Source organism: Saccopteryx leptura, chromosome 8, assembly GCF_036850995.1.
Source record: "Saccopteryx leptura isolate mSacLep1 chromosome 8, mSacLep1_pri_phased_curated, whole genome shotgun sequence".
Classification (NCBI taxonomy): domain Eukaryota; kingdom Metazoa; phylum Chordata; class Mammalia; order Chiroptera; family Emballonuridae; genus Saccopteryx; species Saccopteryx leptura.
Genome location: NC_089510.1, coordinates 57,172,723 through 57,188,121, shown reverse-complemented (window position 1 = coordinate 57,188,121; position 15,399 = coordinate 57,172,723). Strand labels below are relative to the sequence as shown.

The 15,399-nt window shown below is 37.6% G+C and overlaps 1 protein-coding gene across 17 annotated transcripts in view; it reads left to right on the top strand.

The window, feature by feature from the left end:
- DLG1 (discs large MAGUK scaffold protein 1) overlaps positions 1 to 15,399 on the top strand; it is a 301,581-nt gene that overhangs the window by 224,091 nt on the left and 62,091 nt on the right. For all 17 annotated transcript variants that reach the window (XM_066347976.1, XM_066347975.1, XM_066347974.1 and 14 more), the window contains one exon: positions 10,635 to 10,749. In XM_066347976.1, the coding sequence (XP_066204073.1) occupies positions 10,635 to 10,749 (115 nt within the window). The remainder of the gene's footprint in view (positions 1 to 10,634; positions 10,750 to 15,399) is intronic.

Below are 15,399 nucleotides of genomic sequence, written 5' to 3'. Positions count from 1 at the left end.
CTGTGAAGTACAATAATTTATTATAAATAGAGAAAAAGGTGTAAGTGTGTATAACCACATAATTGCAATTTCTTTAAAGTTCCTAAGGTTTTGTTATTAATAGATTTAGTAGTTTTTTGAGGGTGTTTTTGTTTTTTTAGCGAGAAAGAGAGAGAGAGGGACAGACAGACAGGAAGGGAGAGAGATATGAGAAGTATCAATTCATAGTTGTGGTACATTAGTTGTTCATTGATGCTTTCTCATATGTGCCTTGACCAGGGGGCTTCAGCTGAGCCAGTGACCCGTTGCTCAAGCCAGCAACCTTGGGCTCAAACCACCAACCTTTGGGCTCAAGCCAGCAGCAATGGGGTCATATCTATGGCCCCATTCTCAAGCCAGCGACCCCACACTCAAGCCAGATGAGCCCATACTCAGGGCCAGCAACCTCGGGGTTTCGAACCTGTGGCCTCAGCATCCCAGACCAACGCTCTATCCACTGCACCATTGCCTGGTCAGGCAGATTTAGTAGTTTTTAATATATGATAGACTTTTCCATCTTCAAAATCATAGTTATTTATACAGAATTTTTTTCTTTTATTATATGAAAATAAAAGGTGGGAAGCTTATTCACTGCTGATTTACAGAATCTATTTGCAAAAACATGCCTTTTTTTCTTTTTAATTTTTCAATTATAGCCAAGATTCATTATTTTTTTATTAGTTTTAGGTGTGCAGCATAGTAGTTAGGTACATAATTTATAGAATGATCCAGTAATTATAGTACCCATCTGACACCATACACTGTTATTACAATATTATTGACTATATTTTCTATGCTGGACTTTACATTCCCATGACTGTTTTGTAACTACCAATTTGTACTTCTTAATTTCTTCACCTTTTTGACTTAGTGCCCACCCACCTCCCATCTGGCAACCCTCAGTTCTCTATATCTGTGAGCTTGTTTGTTTTGTTTATTTGTTAAATTCAACATATCAGTGAAATCCTATGGTATTTGCCTTTCTCTATCTGACTTATTTCACTTAGCATAATGCCCTGTAGGTCCATCCATGTTGTCACAAATGCTAAGATTTCATGTTTTGGCCCTGGCTGGTTGGCTCAGTGATACAGCATCAGCCCAGCGTGTGGATGTCCTCGTTAGATTCCCAATCAGGGCACACAGGAGAAGCAACCATCTGCTTCTCCCCTTTCCCCCCTCCCTTCTCTCTGTCTCTCCCCCTTCCACAACTGTGGCCCCATTGGAGCAAGTTGGCCCCTGGTGCTGAGGATGGCTCCATGGCCTCGCCTCAGGTGCTGAAAAATGGCTCTGGAGAGCGTCGGCCTAGCGTGCGGAGGACCCAGGTTCAATTCCCGGCCAGGGCACATAGGAGAAGTGCCCATTTGCTTCTCCACCCCTCCGCCGCGCTTTCCTCTCTGTCTCTCTCTTCCCCTCCCGCAGCCAAGGCTCCATTGGAGCAAAGATGGCCCGGGCGCTGGGCATGGCTCTGTGGCCTCTGCCTCAGGCGCTAGAGTGGCTCTGGTCGCAACATGGCGACGCCCAGGATGGGCAGAGCATCGCCCCCTGGTGGGCAGAGCGTCACCCCTGGTGGGCGTGCCGGGTGGATCCCGGTCGGGCGCATGCGGGAGTCTGTCTGACTGTCTCTCCCTGTTTCCAGCTTCAGAAAAAATGAAAAAAAAAAAAAATGGCTCTGGTTGCAACGGAGCAAGGGAGCATTACCCCTAGTAGACTTGCTGGGTGGATCCCAGTCGGACACATCTGGGAGTCTGTCTCTGCCTCCCTGCTTCTCACTTAAGAAAAATACAGTAAAAAAGAAGATTTTGGTTTTTTTATGGCTGTGTAGTATTCCATTGTATATGTGTACCACATCTTCTTTATCCAGTCATCTGTTGATGGATACTTCAGTTGTTTCCGTATCATGACTATTGTAAATTATGCTGCAATGAACATAGGAGTGCATCTCTCTTTTCGATTTAGTGTTTTGGAGATTTTTGGATAAATACCCAGAAGTGGAAATGCTAAGTTATAAAGTAATTCTATTTTTTATTTATTTATTTATTTATTTATTTGGAGGAACTTCCTTACTGTTTTCCATAGTGGCTGTACTAATCTGCAATCTCAACAGTGCCCGAGGGTTCACTTTTCTTTTCATCCTCACCAACACTTGTTGTTTGTTTGTTTTGTTTATTTATTAATGAGAGCCGTTCTGACAAGTGTGATGTGATAGCTCATTGTGGTTTTTATTTGTATTTCTATGATGATTCTTTTTTTTCTTTTTTTTTTTTTCTGAAGCTGGAAACAGGGAGAGACAATCAGACAGACTCCCGCATGCCCCCGACCGGGATCCACCCGGCACGCCCACCAGGGGCAACGCTCTGCCCACCAGGGGGCGATGCTCTGCCCATCCTGGGCGTCGCCATGTTGCGACCAGAGCCACTCTAGCGCCTGAGGCAGAGGCCACAGAGCCATCCCCAGCGCCCGGGCCATCTTTGCTCCAATGGAGCCTTGGCTGCGGGAGGGGAAGAGAGAGACAGAGAGGAAAGCGCGGCGGAGGGGTGGAGAAGCAAATGGGCGCTTCTCCTGTGTGCCCTGGCCGGGAATCGAACCCCGGTCCTCCGCACGCTAGGCCGACGCTCTACCGCTGAGCCAACCAGCCAGGGCTATGATGATTCTTGACGTTGAGTATCTTGTCCTATGTCTGTTGGCCATCTGTATGTCCTCATTGGAGAAGTATCTATTCAGGTTCTCTGCCCATTTTTTTGTGTGTGTGTGTGGGGGGGGGGTTTTAGAAAGAGAAGGATGGAGAGAGAAAAACATTGATTTGTTGTCCCACTTATTTATGCATTCATTGGTTGCTTCTTGTATGTGCCCTGACCAGAGATTAAACCCACAACTTTGGCGTATTGGGACCACACTCTAACCAACTGAGCTATCCAGCCTGGACCTCTGCCCATATTTTAATTGGATTGTTTTTTGGTATTGAGTTACATGAGTTCTTTATAAATTTCAGATATTAACTTCTTATTGGTTGTATCATTGTTGAATATCTTCCAGTCAGTGAGTTGTCTTTTTGTTTTATTGATGGTTTCTTTTTCTGTGCAAAAACTTTTAATTTTTTTTCTTGAATTTATTGGGATCACATTGGTTAATAAAATACAGGTTTCAGGTGTATGGTTCTATAGTATATCATCTGTATGTTGTGTTAGGTAGGTGTTCACCATCCCAAGTCAAGTGTGCAAAAACTTTTTAGTTTGATGTAGTCCCATTAGTTTATTTTTTCTTTTGTTTCCCTTACCTGAGAAGATACATCAGAAAAAATATTACTAAGAGGAATATCAAAGGGTTTACTGCCTATGTTTTCATCTTGGATTTTTATGGTTTCAGGTCTTAAATTTAAGTCTTTAATCCACTTTGAGTTTATTCTTGCATATGGTGTAAGAAGTTGGTCTGCTTTCATTTTTTTGCATGTATCTTTCCAATTTTTTCAACATAAAATAAACTGTCTACCCCATTTTATGTTCATGCCTCTTTTGTCATAATTTAATTGACCATATAGGTATGAGTTTATTTCTGGGCTCTTTATTGTGTTCCATTGATATGTCTGGTTTTATGCTAGTACCATGCTGTTTTGATTACTATAGTAGTATGCTATAGTTTGATATCAGGTAACAGGATACCTTCAGCTTTGTTCCTCTTTCTCAAGATTGCCGTGGCTATTTAGGGAGTTTTCTAGTCTTATATAAATTTTAGGGTTATTCTAATTCTGTGAAAAATGCCATTGGTATTTTGGTAGAAATTACATTAAATCTATAGATTATTTTGGGTAATGTGGACATTTTAACAATGTTAATACTGTTTATCCATGAACACAGTATATGCTTTCATTAATTTGTATCTTCTTCCATTTCTTTCTTCAGTGTCTTATAATTGTTCAAATACAGGTCTTTTACGTCTTTGGTTAAATTTATTCCTAGGTCGAGTTATTTTTATGTAATTGTAAATAGGATTATTTGCTTAATTTCCCTTTCTGATAGTTCATTGTTGGTATATAAAAATACAACCAATTTCTGAATATCATATTTGTATACTGCTACTTTCTTAATTTATTAGTTCTAGTATTTCTTTTGATGGAATCTTTAGGGTTCTCTATAAATACTATTATTTCATCTGTAAATGATGACAGTTTTACTTCTTTCTTTCCAAATTGTATGCCTTTATTTTTTGTCTGATTTCTGTGGCTAAGACTTCAAATACTATTTTGAATAAATGTGGTGAAAGTGAACAACCTTGTCTTTTCTTGATCTTAAGGGGATTGTTTTTAGTTTTTGCCCATGGAGTATAATGTTACCTTTGGGTTTGTTATATATGGCCTTTATTATGTTGAGGTATATTCCATCTGTTTCCACTTTGCTGAATTTTTATTGTAAATGGATGCTGGATTTTTTCAGATGTCAAATGATTTTTCTATATCTGTCAATATGATCATATGATTTTTATCCATTTTACTTATGTGATGTCTCATGTTAATTGGTTAGTGAATAGTGAACCAACCTTGCATCCTAGGAATAAATTCCACTGTATTGTGGTGTATGATCCTTTTTATATATTGCTAAATTCAGTTTGCTAATACTTTGAGGATTTTTGCATCTATGTTCATCAGGGATCTTGATCTATAATTTTCTTTTTTTGTAATGCCATTGTCTGGTTTTGGAATTAGGAAAATGCTGGGCCTCATAAAATGTGACTGGGAGTCTTCCCTCTTCTTGAATTTTTTGAAATAGTTTGAGAGAGCTAGGTGTTAATTATTTTTTGAATGTTTGATAATATTCACCTGTGAAGCTATATAGTCTAGGACTTTTGTTTGTGGTGTTTTTTTGTTTACTGATTAGGTGTTGTTGGTAGTAATTGGTCAGTTCAGATTTTTTGTTTTTCTTGATTCAGTCATGGGAAGTCATATGTTTTTAAGAATTTACCCATTTCTTCTTGGTTCAATTTATTGGCATATAACTGTTTTTAGTATTTTCTTATAATTCTTTGTATTTCTGTGGTGTCAGTTGTCACTTTCAATTCTGATTTTTATTTGGATCCTCTCATTTTTCTTGATGAGTCTGGTTAAAGGTTTATCAGTCTTGTTTATCCTTTTAAAGAACCAACTTTTGATTTCACTTATCTTTTGTATTGTTTTTTAAGACTATTTTATTTATTTCCGCTGTGATTTTTTTTTCCTTCTTACTTGGGGCTTTGTTGTCCGTTTACAAGTTCCTTTAAGTGTCAACATATTGTTTATTTGAGATTTTTTTTATTTCTTGAGGTAGGTCTGTAATGCTATCAATTTTCCTCTTAGGATTCCTTTTACTGTGTCCTATAGATTTTGGATTATTGTGTTCTCATTTTCATTTGTTTCAAGGTATCTTTTGATTCTCCCTTGTTCTCATTGTTAACCCATTCATTGTTTTGTACCATATTATATAGCTTTCACATGTTTGTGTGTTTTTCAGTTTTATTTTTGTAAATGATTTCTGGTTTCATGCTATGTGATCAGAGAAGATGCTTGATATGATTTTAGTCTTCTTAAATTTATTGAGACTTGTTTTGTAGTTTTTAACATAATCTATCCTGAAAAATGTTCATGTGCATTTGAAAAGAATGTACGGTATATTCTGTTGCTTTCAAATGAAGTAGTCTTTAAAATATCAATTAAACTTATTTGATCTAATGTGTCATTTCAGGCCACTATTTTCTTGTTGATTTTCTGTCTGAGAGATCCACCCATTGATGTCAATAGGGTTTTAAAATCCCCTACTGTAACTGTATTATTGTCAGTCTTTCCCTTTAAGTCCATGAATATTTGTTTTATATATTTAGGTGTTCCTGTGTTGGGAGCATAAATATTTACAAGGGTTACATCCACTTGTCAGATTGATCCCTTTGTTATTATCTAATGTCTTTCTTTGTCTCTTATTATGGCATTTATTTTAAAATCTGTTTTACATGATGTAAGCATTTCTGCTCCCACTTTTTTTTTTCATTTCCATTTGCGTGAAATATCTTTTTCTATTGCCTTACTTTCGGTTTATATGTCTTTACAAACTGAAGTAGGTCTCTTAAAGTGACTATTGCTAGGTACATAGTTATTGCCATTTTATTACTTATATTTATGTTCCTTTTTCTTTTTCTCCTCCTCCTTTTTCTTAGTTTCTTCTTATTCTTTCTTCTCCCTTTAACATTTCTTATAATATTGGTTGGGTAGTGATAAACTCTTTTAGCTTTTTCTTATTGGGAAGCTGTTTATCTTTCCTTCAGTTTTAAATGATAGCCTTTCTGGATAGAATTGTCTTGGTTTAGGTCCAAGTGGTCTTTGTTTAGGTCCTTGCTTTTTATTTTTATCACTTTGAATGTTTTGTGCTGATCCCTCCTGGCCTGCAAAGTTTCTTTTGAGAAATTATCTGTCAGTCTTATGACGGCACCCTTGTAAGTAACTAATTGCTTTTCTCTTGCTGCTTTTAAGATTCTCTCTTTAACCCTTTGCATTTTAATTATGATGTGTCTTGGTGTGGGGCTGTTTGAGTTCATCTTCTTTGTGACTCTCTGCACTTCCTCAACTTGCACGTCTTTTTCCTTTGCCAGGTTAGAGAAGTTTTCGGATATTATTTCTTTATATGGGTTCTCAGTCTTTTGCTCTCTCTCTCTCTTTTCCTTCTTCTGGTACCCCTTGGATGTGAATGTTGTTACACTTTCTATTATCTCAAAGATTCCTTAATCTTTTGAGTAGTAAGTTTTTTTCATGCTCGCTGACCCCCGGGAGTGAGGGTTTTTTTTTTAATGAAATTAGTTCCAGTTAGTTTTATTAACTTAAAATCATGTTTGTTTGATAACCAATCTATGGAAACAAGAACATTACATTTGCCTTTTTAAATTTTGCCTTACATATGTATGATTGTACTCTGGATGGTCAAGAGGCACAAGGATGTACATGAACGTTCGTACTACTCAAAGGGCTAAACTATTCCTTTTTAAAAAATTGTTTTTCCTTTTTGCTATTCTGATTGGGTGTTTTCTACAACGTTATCTTCCAAATTGCCGATTTGATCCTCTGCTTCATCTAATCTGGTGTTGATTCCAGCTAGTGTGTTCTTCATTTCTGACTGGTTTTTTATTATGGTTTTTTTTCTTTTAAGTGAGAGGAGGGGAGATAGTGAGATAGACTCCCACATGCACCCTGACTAGGATCCACCAGGCAACCCCTTTTCTGAGGCCAATGCTCAAATCTGCCAAGCTTTCCTCAGCACCTGGGACCGATGCTTGAACCAATCCAGTCACTTGCTGTGAGAGGGGAAGTGAGGCAGATGGTTGCTTCTCATGTGTGCCTTGACCGGGGATCAAACCCAGGATATCCACACACCAGGCTGATGCTCTATCCACTGAGCAAACAGGCCAGGGCCTTTTTATGGTTCCTGTATCCTTTTTATGCTTACTGTCACTTCCTTTAAGTTCTTAGTGAGTTCTTAAGCATCCTTATAACCAGTGTTTTGAACTCTGTACCTAGTTAGATTGCTTCCCTCCATTTCATTTAGCTTTGTGTGTGGGGGGGGGTTCTGGATATTTATCCTGTTCTGTTATTTGGGACATGTTTCTTTGTCTTTTCATTTTAGCTGCCTTTCTGTGTTTGTTTCTATGAATCAGGTGGATATGCTACATCTCCCAGTCTTGGCAGGGTGGCCTTTTGTAGTAAGTGGTTGTGGTTCCAGTGGTGCAGTCTCCTTGATTACCTGAGTGCTTTCGGAGTATCCCTTGTGTGGGTTGTGTGTACCCTCCTGTTGTAGTTGAGCCTTGATTCCTGTTGGCATGTCAGTGGGTAGAACTGAACCTCAGTCTAACTGGCTGTGAGGATTGCCCATGACCACAGTGCACAAGTTGGCAGGCACAGATCGGGGGTTGACCCCATGGAGCAAGATTTGCTCCAGTGGGGTCTGTTGCCTGCCAAGACCTCCCTTTAGGTGTGCCACTTGTAGAGGTGATCAGGTCATGCTCTGTGTGTTCTGATGCCAGCCAACAGGTGTTTTGGTTTGGGGGCCTCTTGAGAGGGACTCCATTGCAGGTCACTGTCAGCCACTGCCTATGACTGGCCCAGGGCTACCTATTAGGAGCTACAAAGTGATCTGCCATTGGTAGTTTCCTATGCTGGTCCTGGATGTTCTTGAGAGGGGCCATACTTAGATCCAAGACAGGCTGCCACCAAGCCTGCGTAAGGTCTGCAGAAGACCCAAAGCACCTTGAGACCTCTCATAAGGTTTGCCACTGAAAGAGCCTCAGTGGTAGGTAAGTTAGGTGAGACAGAGTCTAAGGAATTTACCAGGGTGGGACCAGGGGTATTCATCAGGTTAAAACGTATTCAGATTGAGTACTAGTTCTGGGCCTGAGGCCACTCAGCCAAAGTCTACAGACTTTTGTGATGGGGCAGGGTCTCGGGTAGTCATCAGGGTAGAACTAGTAGAATTCAGGCTAATGCAGATTCAGATTTGATCCTGTGGGGGAAGAGTCTCAACACAAGAAGGATCCAGTTCTCCTTCCAATTCTTGCTTTGGACCCACACAATTCAGTTTGTCCCTCTATGTGTCTGGCAACCCACACTCCTTGAGCTGGACAGAATTATTCCAGTGTTTTAAGAGAGACTTCAAAGCTGGCCTGTGTTGTTGTACCAAAAGAGCCTCTGACCATTTCTTGAGTTGGCTATGGTGGAGTCATAGGGGGTCATCAGTTGGAGGTAGTCAAGTTTACCAGGCTAATGCTAATTGAGATTTGGCCATGTGGGGTGAGGGCTTACTACAGGAAAGGTGGTGCCCACTTATCCAGAGGGGAGAAAGGCACAGCACAAGGACAATGGCAGTCCTCTTTTCAGCCCTCACCTTAAAGACACACAACCCAGTTTTTTTCTGTGTGTCTCTGGCACCTTCCCAAGCTTAACTAGAATTCCTCCAGAGTTTTTTAAGAAAGACTACAATGCAATTCTATGCTAGTTGGTGCCAAGAGAGCCTCAGGCTTTGCTTGAGTTGTGTGGGTGGGTTTCAGACAATCATCATGGTGGAAACTAGTAGAGTTCACTAGGCCAATGTAGATTCAGAGTTGGCTGTGTGGTGGGAGGGCTCAACACAGGGACAATGGAGGATTCCCCCCAGCCCTTGTCTAGAAGCCACACAACTCAGTTCCTGCCTATTTGTCTCTGATGCCCCACACCAAGCAGCTGTCCCGTCACTGGAGCCCAAGGATGAGTGCCAGTGAGTGAGAATTTGTGCACTGGCCCTTTAAGAGGATGCCTGGGTTCCCAAAACCATTCCATCTCATTTGGAGGGACAGAATCCCTACTGATTTTCACAGAGACCAATGTTATGTGGGCTCTTCTTTGTGACATTGGTATTCTGCACTGGGGAACTCAGCTAAGACCCCTCACTCCTCAGAGGGAACCTCTTCAGCTAAGATATCACTCCAAATTCTCAAGTACTACAAAGTACTACACATGGGTATGGGGCCAGCCTATTTTGTTTCCCTGCCCTTCCTACCAGTTTTGACACTTCCTACCGGTCTTGACATGGCTTCTTTATATCTTTAGTTAAGGGACTTTTATTCAGCTAGTCTTCAAATGGTTATCCAGGTTGTTGTAATTTTGATGTCATCATGTGAGGAGGTGAGCGCAGTGCCCACCTACTGCACCATCTTGATCAGAACCTCCCAAAAATGCCTTTGTCTTATCTTGACTGTTTCCTCTGAGAAAGCCAGGCAGTCATATGAAGAAGCAACATGGAGATGTTCCAGCCAGTAGCACCAGATGAGGTTCCAGATGACAGCCAACATCAGCATATGGCCTTTTTCTAGTTGACCATACTAAAATGCGAGAAGAGAGTAGGGAAGAGACTACAGTAAAAATGAAAAACATTTGTAAAAGAGATAGGACCCTTTAAGTTAAAAATAAAATTATTTCTCATTTCTTTCCAGATGGCAATAATTCTCCAAGGGAAAAAATTGAAATGTTTCTGTCATATAAAAAAAATACCTTTAAAAAGTGTTTTCTAATTCAGATTGCTTTTCTGTCTTATTTTGGCATTTTGAAACTTTATAGTTATAACATGAGTTGAAGTAAATTTAATTTTAAGTATCAGTTTTTAAGGCATATTTTTTCCATACTGTTGACCCTTCACAAGTTCTGTATTTAAGAATGTAAGATGAACTGATTTCCTCACAGGAAAAAAGTCAGTTAACAAAGCATTTAGTATAAATTATTATTATTTTTAAGTATAAAAATTATAATAAACTCTAATTTTAATTTTTTTTAATTTATAGTTAAACAGTAATGTAAGATTCATCTTGGTTTTTGATGCATGGAAATTGTCTTTTAATTGATTAAATGTGATATAAATTTTGAAATAACAGAAAATTCTAATTTAGACAATACTAACTTATGGTACATTTAGAAATGATCAATTTTTGAAATGCATATTGGGCAGATTGTACAGATAACTCTCTTAAGATTTTAACCACTTTTATTTAGTCACTTACCGGACAGGTTACAGATTTAATACTTTATCTTCAAGAAACGTTTTTAGAATATAAAATATAATTTTATTTCTCTTTTTTCCCCTCAGAGTACAGTCGTTTTGAAGCCAAAATACATGACTTACGGGAGCAGATGATGAATAGTAGCATTAGTTCAGGATCCGGTTCTCTTCGAACTAGCCAGAAACGATCCCTCTATGTCAGGTAAATTTTTTACTTCTAATTGTGGCAAGTCTTAATTATTTCTGCATGCAAATTATTTCAGGTGTTTCACTATGACTGACTTAGTTTTATTATAGGAAAATAAATTATAAATCAAGGAAATATTTTTTTATGATTGATTTCCTGATAGTATTTCTTTCAAGAGTTGGAATATTGTTATAATTTGATTAATAGAATTTATACAACCCCTTGAATAATAATAGTAAAGAAAGACAAAATAAAGGTGGACCAGAAATTTTTTTAATGTGACATTTTACTGAACCAGTATTATAGGTTGATATGTCATATTATCCAACACTAGTATTTACCTGTATTCTTCTGTAATAAAATATTCTCGGCCCTGGCCGGTTGGCTCAGAAGTAGAGCATCAGCCTGGCGTGCGGGGGACCCGGTTCGATTCCTGGCCAGGGCACATAGGAGAAGCACCCATTTGTTTCTCCACCCCCCCCCCCTTCCTCTCTGTCTCTCTCTTCCCCTCCCGCAGCCAAGGCTCCATTGGAGCAAAGATGGCCCGGGCACTGGGGATGGCTCCTTGGTCTCTGCCCCAGGCGCTAGAGTGGCTCCGGTCCCGGCAGAGCGACGCCCCGGAGGGGCAGAGCGACGCCCCTGAGGGGCAGAGCATCACCCCCTGGTGGGCAGAGCGTCGCCCCTGGTGGGCGTGCTGGGTGGATCCCGGTCGGGCGTATGCGGGAGTCTGTCTGACTATCTCTCCCCGTTTCCAGCTTCAGAAAAATACCAAAAAAAAAAAAAAATTCTCCATTTGTATAGCATTTAATTACCTTGGCAATTTTCATAATAGCAAAGAAAGTATACATATGTAATAGCTTAAAATGCAAATAGCCTCACGAAAGAGTACAAGTTCAGGAAATTTCTACATGAGTTTTTGAAACACTTGAGAGAAGGCAAATATTACTTTTCTATAACATGAGTAATGTGGCAGAATACATTTAATAATGCTATGTTACATAGATAGCATTAGTATATAAATTGTTCTTTTTCATTTCATTGGCTAATAAGACTTATTACAGATATCCTGTTTATTTGTATTTTGTATACTTTTTTTAGTAGAGCTTTTACATAGTACTTTATTAAACTATTATTTTAACTTTAGGTCATTACTACAAGTAATCTGTATTGTTCTTCATAATTATTCCTTTTTATTCTTTTGGGAAGCCTATTCCTAATATGTTTTATTCTTCTGGTGAGAGATGCTATGTTATATAAAATAGACATGTGGCCCATATATGTTTGTGTATGTAAATATATATATATACACATAGAAGCATGTACTCTATATTTGTTTATATATGATATGACTTATTGCCTCAAAGAATTTTATTCTATGATACATAATAAAAGGAAACCTTTCTCACTTTCTTCTCTTGTTCTATTTCTAACCCTTTTATTCCCTCTACCCTACCACTGATCTGAAAATCCTAAATAAAACAACATTTTGTCTCCTTCCAATAATTCTTTTTTTAAAAGATTTTATTTATTGATTTCTTGGGGGCGGGCGGCAAGAAGTACCAACTCATAGTTGCTTCACTCTAATTCATTGCTTGCTTGTTACTTGTCTTACGTGCCTTGACCAGGCAAGCCCAGAGTTTTTAACCTGCGACCTCAGCATTCCAGATCAACACTTCGTCCACCCGTCCACCATGCTACCACAGGCCAGGCTCTCCTTCCACTAATTCTTGCAATATTTACTGAACTTGCACGATCAAAATTGTTAACAGTATTTTTTATATAGATATCCACAGAAAGTAGAAAAATATAGATTTATGTTTATAGCTACCTTTTTTTCTTACATATATTTTCCAAGTTAGTATAATTAACAGATGTTACCTTTAATATCTGATTTATTATAACATAAAAATCAAAATATCTTATATTTGTTTTAGGTATATTTCATGAGTCATCTTCACTTTTTCTTAATTTTTATTTTTAGGGAATATTTTTGTAAGTTATATATTATCAAAAGACTTATAATGAAAAATAACTGCAGTCTCTCAACAGTCGCTAGAAAGAGTCATCCTCTGTTTTCCTAACAATTCCCTTGCCTTTGCCTCCAAATTTTTAAATAAAATGCATCTACTGCTGTTTTCTAATTTACCAACTTTGGACAGCAGACTTACTGCCTTGGTAGATGAGAACTCTCTCATACCAAATCACTCATTCTGCCTCTTTATTACTCAAACAGTCCTATCACTGTTAATAAGAGCCATGTGACTCCTTAATAGCTGTCATTACATAGTCAAGCAGTATATTATGGCCATGCTTCTTTTCTTCTGCAACCCTTCATTTTTCCTAGGCTAATAGCTGTCTCATTTTTATTTGAAAATTTCATTTCATCTCATTTTCCCTGTATTTATATAGGTAGTTTAGTACCTACCTTTGTCTTCCAGTAATCTCTTCAGAGTTTTTCACGTGATGAAGTATATGGTCACACAGATGGTCTTATCAATTCAGTTTTTTCCATCTTTCTATTCCAGCCTGGACTACTTGCTCTATAGACTTGCTGTATAGCTCTCACATGGGACTTGCCTTTGCAATTTTCATATTCCCTTTGACTCTGTACTGTGCCCATCTGTTTCCTTGATTCCACATTTTCTTCTTTCTCAATTTCCTTTTATTTTGCTAGAGTACATCCTCTAGTAAATTCAAGATGATGGTGTGGGAGGTACCTTTTGAATAAATGTCTGAAAATGGCTTTATTTTGCTTTCTTCTTGATAGAGAATTTTGGGTATGGGAGATTATGATAGCCTATTTTATTATCTAGGAACCCATTATTATTATTTGATTGTTTCTCTTGTCATCCTTTATTTTGTGAACATAATACCTTCTCATGTTTCTTTAATGTTTTCTTCTGCTTGAATTCTCTGCTTTCTCTGTGTGTTTTTTAATTCTAATGTGCTTGTTTGCTTTTTTTTTTCTTTAGTTTTCTTCTTTTTAATGTGTGGCTATCCTTAAATATTTACTGATCCTTGTTTTCTCTTCTTATGAATAGAAAATGAAGCTAGTGGATATAACTGGAAGAGTATTGACTTTTTCATTAGTCTCCCACCCCATGTCATTCTTTTCTTTGAAATCATTAAATAACTCTAGAGAATACTTAATCTCTTGCCTAGAGTGCAAACCAGGTTGGTAGATTTCAATTTTCATTGTGCAGATTTCTTATTAATCCTGTTTTCAGCCCAGCACCTTCCACTTTCCTATTACATTTCAAACTGCAGAGCTTTTGAAATTAAGTTTCTCTAGAAACTAAACATCTGATCTTCTGTGGGATTGGGACCAGGAGAAGAGACCTGGAGATCTAAGTGCTATGTGTAGTGTTTCCACCATTTCTACTGGTTTCACTATTATAATTCATCTCTGCCTGTCTGGATACTGTACACTTCTAATTCATAAGCATTTCTAGGGTCTTCTGAAATAAATCTTATTTCAGTGTGTCCCTCTCTTCAGGCACTTTATTTAGAGCCTCCTTCACTCTGCTACATTTATTTACTATCATCCCAAAATGTGTTAAATACTCTCCTATTGTCATTTCCTTTTGTATTTGTCTCTCTTTTTTTTATCACTTTAGTGAGGAAATAGACACATGTAGCCAGTCTGCCATCGTTAACCAGAAGTCTTTTTAGTAAATGTATTTTTTAATTTTAAAAGTAAAAAATAAAAAATCAAGGTACAAAAGGCAACATAGATATACCATTTATGAAGCTCTGAAACAAGGAAAAGCATACATATTTACATAGTCACATATTTGTGATACAACCAAATCAACAGAAAAATTGGTAAGGGTCGAGGAACTAATAAACACTATATTCACATTGGTGGTTATCTTCTAATACTGCTTTACTCTTAATCTGTGGGAATCAGGATCAAGAGGGAAAAATGCATTGGTGAATGTGACATACTGATAAAAGTTTTGTGTGTAGTCTTTTGTTGGATAGTAGATTAATGGGTGTTTATTACATTCTTATGATCAGACTCACATAGTTTTCTTGGTTCTGTTTTATGAATCAAGCACATTAAAAGACAAAGCTTAAATATAAATTAAGGACTAGAGGTTGGGGGTGATTTCTTTCTATTGTTCATTGGTAATGTAGTTTTATTACTTTTGTAATTCAAAAGATTAATTTATGATAGTGAAAATGTTTCAGTGTAGTATTTTCCCATTACTGAATATCTTTTGGCATTTGTTCTACCTCTTAATGTACTGTATTATCTGTTTTATATTATGTTTATTTGTATCCTCATTATCTTTGTCATCTTTATCAGCTTTATCTTCACCATACTCCATTACCTTTTTAAATAAATATTTAATAAATAACTGACTATATCAATGTATTATTTATGCTTTATATATTTTTAAGCTTTCCCAGTTTTGGTTCCCACCTACTTCCTTCCCATCTGCTTCCCTGTAGAGACTTGAAAGAACACATTTGAAAACTAAGTTAAGTCATTTAGCCATTCAATAATTCCACCCTCTTCAATTTTACTCCAACAGATAAGTTCTTAAAACTTGATTAGCATGGAAAGGAATATGATTTGTATCCTAATTTCTCAGTTGCCAAATTAGAACAAAAGAATGAATAAATTGTATTATAATGTAATTTCTGGGAGAGCTTTGG